Raw genomic sequence first — 18961 nt, 5'->3', positions numbered from 1 at the left:
CCTGTCTCAAAAAGCCAAAAGGAAAAAAATTGTTTGATAAGCCTGACTAATCAAAGAGTCTACCTCCTTCCTTCTAGGGGTTCCAGGAGGTGTGCCTGGTGGAGTTCCTGGTGGAGTCTATTATCCAGGTAATGTAATGAAGTTTCTACACACCTATGTATGACACATGGGGATGGACTGTTCACGAGAAATAGAATATTTTTAAATATTTTTATTACATTTGCATATGGAGGTCAGAGAACAATTTTTTTCATTTGGTTGTTTCTTTTTGTTTATTTTGCTTTGTTGTTTTTTGGTTGGTTGGTTGGTTGGTTGGTTTTTTGTTTTTTGGTTTGTTTTTCTTTTTGTTTTTTGTTTGTTTGTTTGTTTGTTTGTTTGTTTTTGAAATAGAGTCTTACTATGTATCCCTGGCTGGCCTGGAACTCACAGAGTCTCACCTGCCTCTGCCTCTGGAGGGCTGGGATTAAAAGCGTATGCTACCATGCCCAGCTCCATAGGACAATGTTTGGGAATTGGATCTCTCCTACCACCATGTGGGTCCCAGGAATGGAACTCAGTCTGTTAGGTGTGGCAGCATGTGGGCTTTACCCACAGAGCTATTTCATGGGCCAGAGGTGTGCTAACATTTAGATTCCTGGCACCGAGGACCTCCAAGTCAGGTCCACTTTCTGAAGACGTTAACCAGGCTGGGGATGTGGCTCAGTTAGCAGAGTGTTTCCCTAGCATGTGGGAATCCCTAGTACCATCCCCAGCACTTCATAACCAGGTATGGTGGTGCATGCCTGCAATCCCAGCACTCAAGAGGACAGACATTCAAGGCCATCATGGATAGAGAGAGAGAGCTCAGGCCAGCCTGGGCTGTGTGGGACCCTGCCTCCAAAAAAGCAGTGCAATTAATGGCGCGAGATCTGAAGGCACACATCTGTAACAGTAGCATCCCAGACACAGAAAGTCAAGAGTTCAAAGCCATCTTGAGCTGCACAGCAAGACCCAGTCTCCACCCTAAAGAAGGCTGCTAACAGAGCAGCTATTAGGAGCATAAATATTGTACAAGATGGAGCATAATCCCCGCTGTCAGAAGGCTGGCGCCTTCACACATTCCCGTCATCGGACGGTTCGCAGTCCTCGAAGCCTTAATCCCACTCTTGGCAACCCACCGGAGGCAAATAACAGAAAAGAGAAATAGAGCAACTGAGCTGGAGATGTGGTTTGGTTGGTAGAGTGCTTGCCTAGAGTGTGTGAAGCCCCGGCACCTCGTAAACTCGGGGCCATGGCAAACGCCTGTGATCGGCGGGCAGGCGAGCTATCCACACTGGTGAGCTATGAGTTTGACTGAGACACCCCGCATCAATGAATAAGGTGGAAGAGTGATAGAGGATAACTCTAGACATCAAGTTTGGGCTTCCACAGGCACACACACACACACACACACACACACACACACACACACACACACACAATGGAAAGAAAATAACTGACAGGAACTCAGAAGTCCCGCTAGTGCCATCCCCGGACAAACTGACAGGAGGCTATTGAGCCGGTAAGACAGAAAAAGAAACTGAGGGTCAGAGATATTGACTTGCCCAAAGTTCTGCGGCTAGAATTTGACAGTGGGTGGTGGGGTGTGACTTGTCTGGATACTAATCGCTGATATTTCTCTCTCTCAACACACGCCAGGGGCTGGTATCGGAGGCCTGGGAGGAGGAGGAGGAGGTAAGAAGGTAGCCTTAGACTCCTCAATGAAAGGATCTGGGCACCATTATGACCCCCCAACACACACCATTAGACCTGAGGTCTTCAAGAGATCCCAGATAGACAGATTGAGCATCCCCTGGGAAAGAGACCTACTTCAGAACAAAACCCCAGTGGCCCTTTTAGGACCTTCTACCTTTGTTGTTCTCCCTGAGGGCCTCTACCTACTTTTATATTTCTTTGATCTCCTCTCTAACATTCCTGTCAGGTGGAGAGTAACTCCTTTGGAGGGGGTGGGGGGAGAATGAGAAATTGCCGGAGATGCCTATAACCCCAGCACTTAGGAGGTGGAAGCTGGGGGATCAAAGAGTTCAAAGTCATCCTTGACTACATAGCAAGTTCGAAACCAGCCTGAGCTACACAGGACAGTCTCAAAACAAACTGTCACTCAATGGAAAATCCAGAGGGAGAGATGGGCCCCCAGGGGCTCCATGTCCAAGCAAGAGGACTCTCTGGACATCTTCTTTAGCACTTGGGGAAGAGACCTACATGCAACTCTCAACCTCTACTGTGGGGCAGGGTTAAGCAAAGTATAAGTACTAAGAGATGGAAGGGGTACATGTCTGTAGTACCAGAACATGGGAGGTGAAAGTAGGAGATTCAGGAGCTCAAAGTCATCCTTGGTTATATCTCGAATTTGAGGCCAGCCTGGGCTATGATGAAGCCCTGTCTCAGATGAGAGAGAGAGAGAGAGAGAGAGAGAGAGAGAGAGAGAGAGAGGTGAGTCACCTCTTCCCTACCATTCATTCTCATCTCTTCCCTCTGCAGCTCTGGGACCTGGAGGAAAACCACCTAAACCAGGTAAGATCGAAGTAAGGCCCCTGAAATGGGGAAGGCAGAATTCCCAGAGCCATTCCAGGCAAGGGAGCCGAAAGAAGGAAGCTGTAGGCAGTGAAAGCCCCCGGGTATCAACAGGCTAAAGCCAGGCTACAAGTTGGCCAGGGACAGGAGGTTAGAGGCAGTTCAATGGCCTGTGTCCTGCATGAGCCCCACTGTACCAGCTTTCCGGAGATTGCCCTCTGCTCACAAACCCAGAAACAACCCTGATGCTTCAGGCAAAGCAGAATCTGAGGCCCCCATGGCCCCCTATAAGGCAGCACTTGGAATGAAAGACCCCAGACACTATATCTAAACATTTGACTTCTGACCCAGATGTGAGCTCGACTTTAAGCTAAACCTGACCCTGACCCCAGATGACCTCCCTGCCTGTTCCCAGCCCCATTCCAGCTGTGTCTAGATCATGGAACTTTCTAGTAAGAAAAAAAAAAACTCATAGTTCTGTCTTATCAACAGTGCTGGGATCTGCCAGCAGTGGCCACTCTCAGCTTTGAGGAGGTGGTAAAGGAGGGCAGGGGGGGGTCTCTCAATGAAACACTTGGATAAGAAGCAGGCAGAGGTCATGGTCTGGTGGTACGCACCTCTAAGCTTAGATACTTAGAAGGTTGAGCCAGGAGGATTCTGAGTTAAAGAGGTCAGCCTCAGATACATAGCAAGACCTTGTCTCAGAATAAAAAGTAGAAAGAATACTGAGGGCGTGGCCCAGTGATAGAGCACCTGCCTAGAATCCCCCAGTGAGGGGCTGGGGTGTGGCTCAGTGGTAGAGCACCTGCCTAGAATCCCCCAGTGAGGGGCTGGGGTGTGGCTCAGTGGTAGAGCACCTGCCTAGAATCCCCCCAGTGAGGGACTGGGGTGTGGCTCAGCAGTAGATCACCTGCCTAGAATCCCCCAGTGAGGGGCTGGGGTGTGGCTCAGTGGTAGAGCACCTGCCTAGAATCCCCCAGTGAGGGGCTGGGGTGTGGCTCAGTGGTAGAGCACCTGCCTAGAATCCCCCCAGTGAGGGACTGGGGTGTGGCTCAGTGGTAGAGCACCTGCCTAGAGTCCCCCAGTGAGGGGCTGGGGTGTGGCTCAGTGGTAGAGCACCTGCCTAGAATCCCCCAGTGAGGGGCTGGGGTGTGGCTCAGTGGTAGAGCACCTGCCTAGAATCCCCCCAGTGAGGGACTGGGGTGTGGTTCAGTGGTAGAGCACCTGCCTAGAGTCCCCCAGTGAGGGGCTGGGGTGTGGCTCAGTGGTAGAGCACCTGCCTAGAATCCCCCAGTGAGGGGCTGAGGTGTGGCTCAGTGGTAGAGCACCTGCCTAGAATCCCCCAGTGAGGGCCTGGAGTGTGGCTCAGTGGTAGAGCTCCTGCCTAGAATCCCCCAGTGAGGGGCTGGGGGCATGGCTCAGGAGTAGCATGTTGGAAACCCTGTGTTCACTCCTCTTAATACACACACACACACACACACACACACACACACACACACACACACACACACACAACTGCATCCTGGTCATATTGACGCCCTTCCCCCATGTGTGATGCTCTGTATGTGGCAAATGCATCCCCACCCAGTGCCTGCCACCCTGGCTTTAAAGTCACATGCTCCTGGACAGTTTAGATGTCCAACTGCTCTTACAAAATCCTGATGACAGATGACCCAACTACTAATGAATGTGTGAGAAGCAGATTCCCCTTCACGGAAGCCTACAGGAGTTGTGAAACTTCAGGGTGAGGGCCAGCAAGGGAGGAAAGGGACCAGGGTGAGGGCCAGCAAGGGAGGAAAGGGACGGGGCATCTGGGCAAGCTAGGTCCTGGGGACTGGGAGTTTTGTAAGGCTAGGCGATCTCGTGGCTTGTTAATTCTCCTTGTGGTGCCAAGGATGGAACTCAGGGTCTGTTACGTTCAATGCAAGTGTTCTGCCACTGAGCTACATCCCTGGACCTCTTTTTACGTTTCTTCAAAAATGATGTTTATTTACTGGTTTGCATATTTATTTATTATGGGTGCAGCATGCATGTACCACAGTGTGCCTGAGGAGATCAGAAGACAACTCCAAGTGTTAATTCTCTTCTTCCACCGAGTCGGTCCCCATAATGGGACTCATGTCTTCAGGCTTAGTGACAAGTGCCTTCATCCACTGAGCCATTTTATTTTTATTTTAATACAGGGTCTCACTAGGTGGCCCAGGCTGACCTTGAACTATAGAGCCCAGACAGGCCTTGAAATATAGATCCTCCTGCCTCAGCCTCCTGAGTAGCTGAAATGGTAGGCATGTGCTACTGGGTCCAGTTCCGGCAGTCGCCTTTTAGCCTCGGGATAGACTGAAGTCTGTAACAGGCTTGTGAAGGTCCCCACATCCTGGCTAGAGGGATGTCCGGGCCTGCCCAAGCAGGATGGGATGGGGTGCAGGGATTGTACAGATCGTGTTTGGGAACAATTAATCCCCTGGGAGCAAGGGTGGGTGGCTTGGCAGCTGCTCCTCCATGTGGGTGCTGTAGGCTGGCCCCTCCCTGCCTGAGCTCTCAGTGGGGGACCAGGCAGCTGGAAGCCAGCACTACCCACACCCAGAGCACCAGCTGGAGGCCAGCCGGCTGGCCAGCCACTACAAACAAGGGGTATAGGCAAGGACAGGAAGGAGCCAGGATGAGTACCCAGGGGACACCCTGGCAGGTTGCACACAGTAGGCGCTTCCTGTTCACAAGCTCTGTGGCCCCCAAGAAGATAGGGATCATGGGAAAAGCCACAAGTCGACGGGCAGATAGCTGAGCGTAGTGACACAAGCCTGTCATCCCAGCATTCCAGAGGCAGAGGCCAGAGGATCAGGAGTTCAAGTTTAACCAGGGCTACAGAGTGAGTTAAGTATTGTGGAAACTGAGGCAGGAAAGCCACCAGTTCAAGGTCAGTCTGGGCTATATGCAAGTTCAAGGCTAGCCTGAATTACACAGTGAGACACTAAGTCAAGAAAGCAGAAAAAAATAAAATATAAAATATATATATACACAGAGAGAGAGAGGGAGAGGGAGAGGGAGAGGGAGAGGGAGAGAGAGAGAGAGAGAGAGAGAGAGAGAGAGAGAGAGAGAGAGAGAATGCCTTTAACCCTAGCACTTGAAAGGCAGAGATAGGCAGATATCTATGAATTTGAGGCCAGCCTGGTCTACATAGCAAGTTCCAGGCCAGCCAGGGTTATACAGTGGGATCCTTTCTCAAAAAAAAAAAAAAAAAAAAAAAAAAAAAAAAAAAAAGGCTAGGGCTGGGTGTGGGGCTCAGTTGGTAGAGCACTAACATGCACAGATCCCTAGCTTCCATCCCCAGCACCACATAATAAAGCATGGAGGCATGTGCAACCAAGAGGGACGGACCAGAGGGTCAGGAGTTCAAGGCCATACTGGCTGCCTCTTGAGTTTAAGGCCGGCGAGAGCTACATGAAACCCTGTCTCACAAAGAAAAGTAGAGAAGACTAGAGAGATGGCTCAGCAATTAAGAGCACCTGATGATCTTGCAGAGGACCAGGGTTCAGTTCCCAGCACACACATGATAGCTCACATGTAACCCTGCTTCCAGGGAATTCGACTGCCTTTACGGACTGTCACCAGCACCTAACACTCACACACATACGGCGCACACACATACAAGCAGGCCAAACACTCATCCACATAAGACATAAACAAATCTTTTGAAGGTTATCATTCAAGGTTCTAGAGAGATGGCTCCGTGATTAAGAGCACACACTGCTCTTACAGAAGACCCAAGTGCAGCTCCCAGCACCCTATCAGGCAGCCCAGAGTGGCCTGTATCTCAGCTTCAGGGGATCTGCCACCTCTGGTGTCCGTGAGCGAGTGCACATACCCCATATACAGACACATACAAATCCACACAATTAAAAATAAGTAAATCTTTTCATTATCATTTTAAGAATAATAATAAAGATGGGGAAAGTGAGGCTCAAAAAAGGTAAGGTGATTCCCTCATCTACACAGGCCACAGGAAGGGGCAACAGAATCTGAGTCTAGAACTTTGTGACTCGGTCGGGGGGGGGGGGGGGGGGGGGAGGACGGGACTCGCTAGTAAGGCTCTGGGCTCCCAGCTGGGATCTGACTCTAACTCTTTCTCCCTCTCTCCAGGCGCTGGGCTTCTGGGAGCATTTGGAGCAGGTGAGTCCAAAAGACATCGAGAACAGGCTTGCAAGCGACGGGAATAAACTGGCTGTCAGTAACAAGCTGGCGACAGTAGAGACCAGGCCTGCCCCCACCAACTTCACCCCATTCTTTCCTACTTCCTGTTCAGTCTTGTCCTCTCAGCCCCTCCCCTGGACGGGAAAGATCTGAGCATGCCCCCTATCCTCTGCAAGCATAGAAAACAGGACTAAAGCTTGAGAGAAGCTATGGACAGAACTGGGAGGTGAGACCAGGAAATGATTGATCCAGGCAGCCCCAGCCCCTGCCCACCACCATACCATACTACATGGCTCATCCCAGACCCGTCCTATGGATGTCTGCAATATATACATGCATATATGTATGTATATGTATGTCTTATGGTCTTTTGCACATGCTTGGCAGTCACTCTATCTACTGAGCTACATGCTCAGCCCTCATAGTTAGTGGATGGTGGGGAAAGCTGGTCAGAGGAAAGATAATATCCCACGAGAGCCAGGTAGACCCCCTCCTCAGGGCTCAGCAGACCCTAGGCTTTGGGGAGTCCCTAGAGGACTTTGCCCTACAACTCTAGACCCCACCACCAGAGCTGGTGCTGGCAAGAGAGATTTTTCCCATAATTGGAAACAAACCTGCCAAGGCAAGCCTCCAAAACTCCAACCTAACTGAGCCCATGGGTCAAGGCCAAGGCCGTGGAATGTCTCCTGGAGGAGGAGAAGCAGTGATCGGGCCCAGATGTGGAAAGGAGAGAGCCAGAGGGACCCATTTGGCTTCTCATGAATCTTAGCAAGGAGGATTCTGGATGGAAGGCTGGCTAGATGTAGTACGGGAAGGACTTCCAGGATGGGAGATGTGGCACAGCTCATATAGCCCTAATTTAGCTAGCGTGTATAAAGCCCTGAGTTCCAAGCCTAGTACCACATAAACTGGACTTTCTGGTAACTGCCTAAAATCCCAGCATTTGGGAGGTAGAGGCAGGAGGATCAGAAGTTCAAGGTTACCCTTAGATGCATCGCGAGTTTGAATCAAGCCTGGGCTACAGGAGACCCTGTCTCAAAACACAGAAAGCAGGAAGTGGGGAGAGACACACTTACAGATCCAGGGGGAGGGGAGGGGTCTGTGTCAGGACATAACATCAAGGAAGCAGAGAAGATGCCTGGGGTGGCAGCTACCAATGGGAGCAAGGCTGGCCTGGGAGGGATGAGGGTTTGCTTACAGACCACTTCCGCCTTTATAGACAACCAGCTGGATCCTGCCAGTTGCCAGGCATCCGAGGAGATGCACAGGCTAATCACACTTGTTAGAGACAGTCATGTCAGCTCCACACATAACATTTGATCACCATGTGATGGTTTCAGATTCATCAGGACCCTCCACCACCAAAGTACCAAAGACATAGGGACCAGCCTAGACACGCACCCCCACCCCATTCCATGATGACACTCATCTTACAAGGAGCCCAGCTGTGAAATCCACACCCTTAACATCTCTTCCTCTCTCTTCTTCCCAGGCCCTGGAGGACTCGCAGGTGCTGGCCCCGGGGCAGGTTAGTGTGAACACCTGAGCAAGATGCTCGCTTCTCACCGCAGCCTAGGGAGCCTGCCTGGGATAAACAGCAGTCAGAGCACAGAGCAGGAGACACGTGTTGATGAGAACATGGATGAAGAATGACACCAATGTCATCTGCTCCTAAGAAGCTGCCTAGGGGGATAGTTGTAATATAAAGATGAGACTAGAGAGAGGCGTCTCCCAAAGACCCAGATCTGCCCACCAGAAAAGGCATATGAGCAATCTGGGAACCAGGAATGGTGTGGTGCATGCCTAGAATACTAGCCCTGAGGAGACATGGTATAATGATATGAGGTTCAAGGCCAGCCTGGACTACATAGCAAATCCCAGGCTAGCCTGGCTATATAGACTTTGTCTCAAAAAAAAAAAAAAAAAATACTGAGTCTGGGCATGGTAGCAGACATCTTTAATCTCAGCACTCAGGAGGCAAAGGCAGGAAGATCTCTGTGAGTTCAAGGCCTGCCTGGTCTGCATAAGGAGTTCCAGGACAGCCAGAGTTACATAGTGAGACCTTTTCTCAGATATGTAAATAGTAATATACATATATTATGCATGTATACAAAATATTTGTATATGCATGTATTTGTATACATATACATTTGTGTGTATATATACATATATGTGTATTTACATATGTATACATACATTTTGAGACTGGGCTTGCCTGCTCTGGCTTCCCTCTGCATAAACCAGCTGTGGTGAGGTACCTGGGAACCCAGCCCTTGGGAGGCGGAGGATTAAGGAGTTCAAGGTTATCCTCAGCTACATAATGATTTCCAGGCCAGCCTGGACTACATACATAGCCACTCTTTGTCTCAAGAACTAAAAAGATGCACACATCTTTGTCAGGCTGAGCTGAGCAGTTAGGCATATGAGCATCCTCTAACACAGTGGTCCTCAACCTTCCTAATGCTGCGACCCTTTAATACAGTTCCTCGTGTGTGGCGACCCCCACACACTATATTATTTTCATTGCTATTTCATAACTGTATTTTGCTACTTAAAATCACATGTAAAATACCTCTTTTCCAATGGTCTTGGGCGACCCCTGTGAAAGGATCATTCCACCCCCAGAAGGGTCCCGACCCATGGGTTGAGGACCGCTGCTCTAATACATGCTCCCATCCTGGTGAGCAGGGGCCACCGTGTGACACGGGACACCTTCAGGGGACACAGAATCTTGAATACTCTTCCTGAGTGAAAGGGTCCAGGCTGGGCTGAGGCTTGGCAGCTCCCACTGAGCGTGGCAGTTCCGGACCTCAGGACCTCAGTTACACTCTCCTCCACAGGTCTGGGGGCCTTTCCCGCAGGTACCTATCCAGGGGCAGGAGCTCTGGTGCCTGGAGGAGCAGCGGGGGCTGCTGCGGCTTATAAAGCTGCCGCCAAAGCCGGTGAGTGGCGGTTTTTAGGGATAGTTCCATCAGCCACCTAGCTTTCCCAGAGTCTGAAATTCTCAGAGAATTCTCCCTCATCCAGACCCAGGGGATAGAATTGGGGTGGGAGGCGGGGGATCCTCCTCCCCTGGAGAGATGATGTGGGCAGCTAGTTGCACCCAAGTCTTGAAGATGTTCGGTGACAGGACCAGACCTTAACACCTGGCCCTCAAGGCACAGTCTCTGTCTGACCCCAGACCTCTCCTGCTTCTGGCTATGCAGGGGCGGGACTTGGTGGAGTTGGTGGTGTTCCTGGTGGTGTTGGAGTTGGTGGCGTCCCTGGTGGTGTTGGAGTTGGTGGCGTCCCTGGTGGTGTTGGAGTTGGCGGCCTCCCTGGTGGTGTTGGTGGTATTGGTGGCATCGGTGGCTTAGGAGTATCAACAGGTATGGTGGCCGGACCTGAGTCCGCTCAAGGTGGGGCCTGCAGGCCCGGGTAGCGTCAGCTCTACAATCCCTTCCGCTCAGGTGCCGTCGTGCCGCAAGTCGGAGCTGGAGTCGGAGCCGGAGTCAAGCCTGGAAAGGTTCCCGGTCAGTGCAGAATCTATGGGGGGGGGGGATGGAGGTTAGAGGTCAGGGAGAGGTCAGGGGTCTAGGAGTCTGCAGAGGTCAGAGCCTGCCCCCACCCCCGTCCCCAACTGGCTGGAGGATGAAGGGAACACCACATGCCAGATCCAAAGCAGCAGGCCCGTTTGGGCAATGGAGCTGGGTGACTTGACCTGACTTCTAAAAATTTCGTATGATCTTGGAGCACAAAGAGACCTCACAGACAGGCTCTGGATCACAGATGGGGAAACTGAGGTTTTAAATGTTGAGTCAGGACAGAAGGGCCCACAGCTGTTCCCGGTAGGGCTGGAGGGGAGCCCAGCATCCTGCGGCCCCCCATCTGGTGCTCATTTGGCCCCGTGCTCTTTAGGAAGTGACTTCAGGTTAAATACAAGGCGAACATCTGGAAGCCTTTAGACTTGAGGTGGGCTGGCTGGGCTGCGTCAACAGGCTGTGGACGCGGGCTCCAGAAGACGGTTAAATCAGTGCTCGGAAGGAGCTGCAGGCTCTCTGGCATGGGGCAGGGAGAGCTGTGGTCAGGCTGTTTCTGTCTCTAGCTGCCCCAGTGGGCACGCTGGCTTGCGAGTCCAGGACCGCTTGTTGCCGCTGTCTGGTGGGATGAGCGCACCTCTGCTAAGGTTCCTTGTCCTTTTGTCTGTCTCCAGGTGTTGGTCTTCCGGGTGTATACCCCGGCGGAGTACTCCCAGGCACAGGTGAGAACAAGAAGGATGAGCTGGGGGCATAGCTCAGTTGATAGAGGGTTTACTTAGCAGGGATTCCATCCCCAGCGTCACATAAACCAGGTGTGGTGGGACATGCTTTTAATCCCAGCACTTTGCAGGCTGAGGCATAAGGATCTTAAGTTTGAGGCCAGCCTGGGCTACTTACTATGACCTTATTTCAAAAAACAAAAAGGGGGCTAAGGAGATGGCCCAGTGATTATGAGCATAGGCTGCTCTTCCAGAGAACCCTGGGTTAAATTCCCAGCACCCACATGGCCGCTGACAACCATCTCTAACTCTTCTGTTCCCCAAGGGCACCAGGCATGCATGTGGTGTACAGACATGCACCCAGGACAAACACCATACACATAAAATAAAGATACTTTCCTAGCATACACAAAGCCCTGGGTTCCATCCAGAGCACCTCATAAACCAGAAATGGTGATGCACTCTTGTAATGCCAGCACTGGGGAGGTGGAGACAGAAGAATCCAGAGTTCAAGGTCATCCTTGGCCACATAACAAATTTTAGGCCAGCCTGAACTACCTAAGACTCTATCTGGAAGGAAGGAAGGAAGGAAGGAAGGAAGGAAGGAAGGAAGGAAGGAAGGAAGGAAGGAAGGAAGGAAGGAAGGAAGGAAGGAAGGGAGAGAGGGAGGGAGAGAGGGAGGGAAGGAAGAGAAAGAGAAAGAGAGAGAGAGAAGGAAGGAAAGGAAGGAAGGAAGGAAGGAAGGAAGGAAGGAAGGAAGGAAGGAAGGAAGGAAGGAAGGAAGGAAGGAAGAAGTTGGGGATGTACCCTCTCACTCCCCCTCCTCCTAAATCTGAGACCAGCTGAGGCCAGTGACTGTTTGCCTAAGTGTCCAAGTTCAACTTAATGGACATTAGGTCCTTGGCAACAAAGGTCAGCTTCCCCAGCCCCACCCAATCCCTCACCCCAGGCCAACACCCTCATCACAGCCTTAAAACCAGTCCTCTGAGGACAGATGGAGTCCCTCGTGTAGGGCAGCCAGCTTTTTCCCAAAAGCCCTGAGTCACCAGGCATAGGCACGCCCAGGAAGTCTGCCCTCCGGGACACCCCCTAAGAACTGCCCCTCACTTCTTCTTTCCCTGCCAGGACCTACCTCCCCATCCAGCAGGGCCTCCTGAAATCCCCCAAAAGCCCAGATTCAGGGATTTGATGACAGAGCACCCCTTCCTTCCTGGTGGAGGCAGCCAAGCCCCAGGGGAGGCAGGAGAGGAGGGAGGCATCTGGTAGATTCCAATCCATTGAGAGGTAGCCACTGTAAGGCATGTCACACTGGCTGTGCCTCTCTATGCTCTCCCCCACCCAAGCGTTAACTAACCCCAACCCTGCTTGGTTAGCTTCTGCGATCAGACACATTCAGGGTGGTGTGGCGATAGATCTCGCTGCGCCTTTTCCCCTAAGCTTGGTCACGATGGCTCTATAACTTACAGTTGAGGTCCACCGAGGCTGAGATCGGACTCAGTGGATTTGGGATGAAGAGTCTCATCTTCCAGCCAGGTCTAGTGGCACAGGCATGCTACCCCAGCCATTTGGATGGCTGAGATAGGTGAATCAAAAGTTCTAGTCTAGCCTGGGTAACTTAGCCAGCCTCTGTCTCAAAAAGTAAGAAGAGCACTGACTGCGGGGTGTGGGGTGCTAAGTGGTAGAACCCCTGCCTAGAATCCCCCAGTGAGGTGTTGGAGTGTGGCTCAGTGGTAGAGCCCCTGACTAGAGTCCCCCAGTGAGGGGCTGGAGTGTGGCTCAGTGGTAGAGCACCTGCCTAGAATCCTCCAGTGAGGGGCTGGGGTGTGGCCCAGTGGTAGAGCCCCTGCCTAGAATCCCCCAGTGAGGGGCTGGGGTGTGGCTCAGTGGTAGAGCACCTGCCTAGAATCCCCCAGTGAGGGGCTGGGGTGTGACTGGGGTAGAGCACCTGCCTAGAATCTCCCAGTGAGGAGCTGGGGTGTGGCTCAGTGGTAGAGCTCCTGCCTAGAATCCCCCAGTGAGGGGCTGGGGTGTGGCTCAGTGGTAGAGCTCCTGCCTAGAATCCCCCAGTGAGGAGCTAGTACATATTTGTGGCCCTAGATTCAACTCACAGCACCAAGAAATAATGATAGATAGATAGATAGATAGATAGATAGATAGATAGATAGATAGATAGATAGATAGATAGATAGATGAGAGAGAGAGAGAGAGAGAGAGAGAGAGAGAGAGAGAGAGAGAGAGAGAGAGAGAGAGAGAGAGGATCCTCTCAGCTTGAGCCACACAGAGGAAGAAGGTCCCCACAAACTGGTCCTTACTTCCTTGCCCCGTGAGTCCCGCCTGTGACTGGCCATTAGCACTGAGATGGATTGGTTAAGAGGCCTCAGGTGGGCAGTGGTTGCCAAGCAGAGTACCCCTTCCCTCACAGTCACCCATGTCTCTGCCCACTCAGGAGCTCGGTTCCCAGGTGTGGGGGTGCTCCCCGGAGTTCCCACTGGCACAGGAGTCAAGGCCAAGGCTCCAGGTATGTATCGGCACCTGTGCTGGGGGCCAGGGTAGGACCTTCTGTCAGCCTGTGCAGCACACTGGCCTGGGTGTAAGGGAAACCTTGGGATTCTAGGCTTATTGGGGGACTCCTGTGGGGACAGGGAGGTCCTTCTTATGTCCCAGCCAGCCCTGCTTCTGTGGCAAGGAAGGGCAGAATGCCACTCAGAAAGCCCACAGAGTAACCGTGGCCTATAATCCCAAGCAACTCAAGAGTCTGAGGTTTGAAAGTTCAAGGCCAGCCTCCACAACTTAGTGGGCCACTGTTGCTAATTAAAAGTAAAAAGAGGGCCGAGGGGTATGGCTCAGTAGTAGAGTACCTGCTTAGAAATACCTAGTGAGCCAGGCAATGGTAGTATATGCCTTTAATCCCAGCACCTGGGAGGCAGATGCAGGTGGATCACCAAGTTCCAGGGCAACCTGTGCTACTCAGAAAAACACTGTCTCAAAAATAAATAAATAAATAAATAAATAAATAAATAAATAAATAAATAAATAAAATGAGAACAAAGAACTAATGAATGAATGGGGGCAGGATGAGCCTTAGTGGTAGAGCACCTGCCTAGAATCCCCAGTGAGGGGCTGGGGTGGCTCAGTGGTAGAGCACCTGCCTAGAATCCCCCAGTAAGGGGCTGAGGGTGTGGCTCAATGGTAGAGCACCTGCCTAGAATCCCCCAGTGAGGGGCTGGAGTGTGGCTCAGTGGTAGAGCTCCTGCCTAGAATCCCCCAGTGAGGGGCTGGGGTGTGGTTCAGTGTTAGAGCACTTACCTAGAATCCCCAGTGAGGGGCTGGGGTGTGGCTCAGTGGTAGAGCACCTGCCTAGAATCCCCCAGTGAGGGGCTGGGGTGGCTCAGTGGTAGAGCACCTGCCTAGAATCCCCCAGTGAGGGGCTGGGGGTGTGGCTCAGTGGTAGATCTCTTGTCCAGCATAAACAAAAGAAGCCCTGCACACTCAGCCCTGGGCCGCAGTGACAGCTCTTTGTCTTTGCAGGTGGAGGTGGTGCTTTTGCCGGAATCCCAGGTGAGCTGAAGCTGCTCTCCCTGAGTGAGCTAGACACCCGGAAGCCTAGCCATACCTGCTCCATCTCCTTCATCTCTGTCACTGCAAGGCTTGGGGAAGTGCTTCTCACATACAAGTCTGAGGACCTAAGCTCAATCCCCAGAACCCACGTTCTGAAAATTAAAAAAAGAAAAAGCATCAAAAGCCAGGCTTCTGCCCAAAGTGCCATCAGTCCCAGGCCATGGTCGCCTAACCCAGTGGTTCTCAACCTGTGGGTTGTGACCCCTCTGGGGGCTGAATGACACTTTCACAGGGGTCACTTATCAGATGTCCTGCATATCAGTATTTGTGTTCTGATTCATAACGGCAGCAAAAATATAGTTATGAAGTAGCGACGAAAATAATTTTATGATGGTGTGGGGGGGGGGGAGTCACCACAACATGAGGAACTGTGCTAAAGGGTCGCAGCGTTAGGAAGGTTGAGAACCACTGCTCTAACCCAATCTCCATCAATGTGGATCCAAAAGGAACCGAGACACCCAGCCCTGCCTAAGGTCAGCGCAGATGAGTGTAGGGCGTGTCTCTCGACTCCCACCAGTCAGTATCACTGGGGAGTGCTTCTCAGACCCCTGACAGAGAGACAGGGAGGCCCCTCTAGGCAGGACAGTTCCAGAGTGCCATGGGGAATGAATTCACTCCACGTGAGCAGAGTGGGCTGATGGGCAGGGGGTGAGAAGAAGCCGCCACGGGAGCCCAGGGCTTTGGTTCACTCTCTCTGTCCTTGCAGGTGTCGGGCCCTTTGGGGGACAGCAGCCTGGTGTCCCCCTGGGTTACCCCATCAAAGCCCCGAAGCTGCCAGGTAAGCCGGAGTTAGGTTTCAAGAGGCTTGGTCGGGGTGGAGGGAGACGGGTCGGTGGGTAAGCTCTTCCTGCACAAGTGTGAAGACCTGAGTTCTAATCCCTAGAACCCACATACAGCTAGCTGCAGCAGCGTGTATCTGTCATCCCAGAACTCCTATGATGAGATGGGGGCAGAGGCAGGAGACTCTGAAAGCTCATGGGCCAGCGACCCTACTGTACACAACAGCAAACAACAAAGACCCTTCCTTAAATAAGAGGAAGGTGAGGACCCATACCTGAGGTTGTCATAGGAACTCCACTTGCACACAGTGGTATCCATGCCTACACACACACACACACACACACACACACACACACACACACACACACACACACACACACACACAAATTACAAGACTTACCACTTAAAGCCAGGCATGGTTGGACTAGGATGTAACCCCAGCACTCTGGAAGCTGGAAACAGGAGGATTATGTGGTTTCAAGGCTAGCCTGGGCTACTAGTGAGTTACAAAATCAAGAAAGAATGGAGAAGAGAAGGGGAAACCCACCCTAGTCACACTGCAGCTACTATGTCTAGCTATCCGGCACCTCTGCCACAGCCGTCAGTCCAGACAGCCGCCCCTGTGGGGAGCATGCGCACAAGGTGGACACTCAGATCCCAGGGACCACGCTGGGACTGAGGTTTGGAAAGGAGCGGGTGTCTTCTTCCTGCTCTACCTGATAGACAACAGCTGATGATCCTCAAGAGGGTGTTACAGCTCCTGTGGAGGGGGGAGGTCTGTCCATTCAGGTAGATGGGAGATGAGCAAGGCGTCTCCCCCATCTCTCTATCACCCCTTCCTCACCATCTATCCCTCCTTCCCTCCATCTATCCATCCATCCATCTGTCCATCTGTCCATCCATCCATTCATCCATCTGTCCATCCATCCATCCATCCATCCGTCCGTCCATCCATCCGTCCATCTGTCTCTCCATCCATCCGCCCATCTGTCCGCCCATCTGTCCATCCATCCATCCATCCGTCCATCTGTCCATTTGTCCATCCATTTGGCCATCCGTCCGTCCATCCATCCATCCATCCATCCATCCATCACCCTTTCTCTCCACCCATTCTTCCCTGGGGATTCATCACCTCTCCTACCCATTTATCTCTCCATTATCCTGCCTATGCCTTTCCATTCACCCATCCATCACTTCTTCCCGATACCAATTCATAACTCCATCCACCCTCCTCTCCTGCATTATACATCCATCCCTCAATCCACCCACATACTCTACCTACCCCTTCCTCCCACCCCTGTGTCTCCTCTCACTTTCCATCCGCACACTGATTCTTCACTCCACCCATCCCTTGCTCTGTCCACAGGTGGCTATGGACTTCCCTACACCAATGGGAAGTTGCCCTATGGTAAGTAAGACCCCCATGGATTTGTGGTGTTCTGAGCCTTTCCAGCTCTATGGGCCTGGCAAGGGTACTGAGACCCCAGCTAAGGGCCAAGAGAGTGCCCAGCTGGACTGGAGAAGGGGCAAGGTGCCAGAATAAAAATTCTCAAAGAACAAAGACTGATACAGAGGACTTGGCCCAGCATCCAGTCCTGGCCCTCTTGCTTATCACAACTCCTTGAGCCAGCCATTATCCCTTGTCTAAGACTCAATATCTTTGTCTGTAAAATGGGATGGTGTCCCCTATGCATTTTTGTATCTGTATACGCTTCTGTTGGAGGTGACGGGAGGAGACTCCAGCTTAGTGGAACAGGGGAGGGCAGAGTGTCGAGGTCTGTGTGAGTGACAACCAAGCATCTTCTTCACAGGAGTGGCTGGTGCAGGCGGCAAGGCTGGCTACCCAACAGGGACAGGTAAGGGGGTGGGAATCTCACCTGCTTCCAGCCAAAGGGACACCAATACCGCCCCGCCCCCCAGTGCCAGGAACTATCCAAAACACAAGCTTACCCATCCAGCATGAAGACCTTGGGCCAAGCCTAGACTCTGATCTGGGTTGGAACAGCTCTTTGGCCTTTACTGGCTAAGAAGGCCCAGCTACATCTGGGAGTCTGTGGGACTGGGAGCGTGGGACTCTGGAGATACCTGGACACCAGCACCATGCTTAGGGTCCTCTCACCTCCCCTCTTCCAGGGGTCGGATCCCAGGCAGCGGCAGCAGCAGCTAAAGCAGCGAAGTATGGTGAGTTTTCTAGATACCCTTGCCAGCCTCCAGGCCCCCAACTCCCCCATCCTGTGATGGTTAGAAGAAAAACAAGCCAGATGGTTTCTGTGTCTCCTTCTTATCACCCTTTTCAACATGACCCATACGTAATGCTCTCCCTCTCCTTCCTTCCATCCCTCTATCTATCTATCCATCCATATCTCCGTCCCTTCCTTCATCCATCCATACCCTACCCACCCATCAACCCCTCTGTTCCTCAATCACTCTTCTCCACCCATTCATCCCTCCTTCTCTCTATCCATTGCTCCACACCTCCCTCTTTCCCTTATCCCACCTCCACCCATCCCTCCACCTCTCCCTTCCACCTCTTCCTTCATCACTCCTCTCCATTCATCCTTCACCCTCCCTCCGTCCCCTACTCTTCTCTCACTCATCCTTCCTTCATCATCACCCTCCTTCAGTCCATCCACCCACCCATCTTCCCTTCTCTTCCTTGTCCCTCCATCCATCTCCTATTCATCCATCAACCCTACCCATCTTCCTCCCACACCTGCCCCTTCCCTAACTACACACACATATACACACCCATTCCTCCCTCCCGCCATCTCTCTTACCCATTCACCCACCCTCCTCGGTCCACTCTCCATCCTCCACCCACACCTCCATCTATGCCTCCTTCTATCTCTCCCTGATCCTTCCTCTCTCCATTCCTACATCCTTCCTTTCCTGCACCCATCACCCCTTTCTCCACCCACCCATCTCAAGGGGTATGGACACGGGCCGCAAGCCATTATTTCTCCCTGGGGAGGGTGAGGGAAACATCTTGAAGGAAGTAACCCATCATTCAAGGCCTTAGCATACAGGTGGCGTTTGCCCTGTGGGTCAGAGAGAAAGAACCAAGACTCAGCATTTGGGGGCGGAGGGGCAGGGTGACAGGCAGATTGGAAGTTTGAAGCCTTCCTTCGCTACATAACAAGTTTGAGGCTATCCTGAGCTACATGAGGCCCTTTGGCCCTTCTCAAAACATAAAAGAGGAAGGAGGCACCCAAGCATAAGGATGAGTGTGACGGTGATTAGAGAGAGAAATATAGGCAGTACCTGTATAAAAGTTTTTTAATGTTATACATTTATTTCACATACACTACAAAAATATAACCCTTCCCAAGCGCACAATCCCTTGGACAGCCTAGCTGTGGATATGGGAGTGTGGTGTGGCAGTTCCATGTCCTTGCAGTGGACAGAGTGGGCATCTTCTTCCTGCTTCAGATGGAGGTCAGCTCACTAGAGCCAGAGTCCTCTCCTCTCTCCCCAACCCAGGAGGCCTTCCTGTTTCCAGGTCAGGGGGAGTGGGGACAGAAGACCCTACCAGCTGAAGGGAGGGATGCAGAAGTTAGAGGAAGAACTGATCCTGCCCTGTAGAGG

General features: G+C 52.1%; 1 protein-coding gene across 1 annotated transcript in view; it reads left to right on the top strand.

The window, feature by feature from the left end:
* The window catches only part of Eln (elastin), a 38805-nt gene that overhangs the window by 1268 nt on the left and 18576 nt on the right, over positions 1–18961 (top strand). Inside the window, exons 2-16 of the mRNA XM_076560328.1 lie at positions 57–128; positions 1678–1713; positions 2521–2553; positions 6691–6720; positions 8234–8269; positions 9582–9683; positions 9948–10109; positions 10191–10253; positions 10934–10981; positions 13425–13496; positions 14507–14536; positions 15303–15374; positions 16743–16784; positions 17188–17232; positions 17510–17557. Of these exons, the coding sequence (XP_076416443.1) occupies positions 57–128; positions 1678–1713; positions 2521–2553; positions 6691–6720; positions 8234–8269; positions 9582–9683; positions 9948–10109; positions 10191–10253; positions 10934–10981; positions 13425–13496; positions 14507–14536; positions 15303–15374; positions 16743–16784; positions 17188–17232; positions 17510–17557 (891 nt within the window). The remainder of the gene's footprint in view (positions 1–56; positions 129–1677; positions 1714–2520; positions 2554–6690; positions 6721–8233; positions 8270–9581; positions 9684–9947; positions 10110–10190; positions 10254–10933; positions 10982–13424; positions 13497–14506; positions 14537–15302; positions 15375–16742; positions 16785–17187; positions 17233–17509; positions 17558–18961) is intronic.

This window comes from Peromyscus maniculatus, chromosome 23 (genome assembly GCF_049852395.1).
Source record: "Peromyscus maniculatus bairdii isolate BWxNUB_F1_BW_parent chromosome 23, HU_Pman_BW_mat_3.1, whole genome shotgun sequence".
Taxonomy (NCBI): Eukaryota; Metazoa; Chordata; class Mammalia; order Rodentia; family Cricetidae; genus Peromyscus; species Peromyscus maniculatus.
This window is presented reverse-complemented; position numbering and strand designations above follow the sequence as displayed.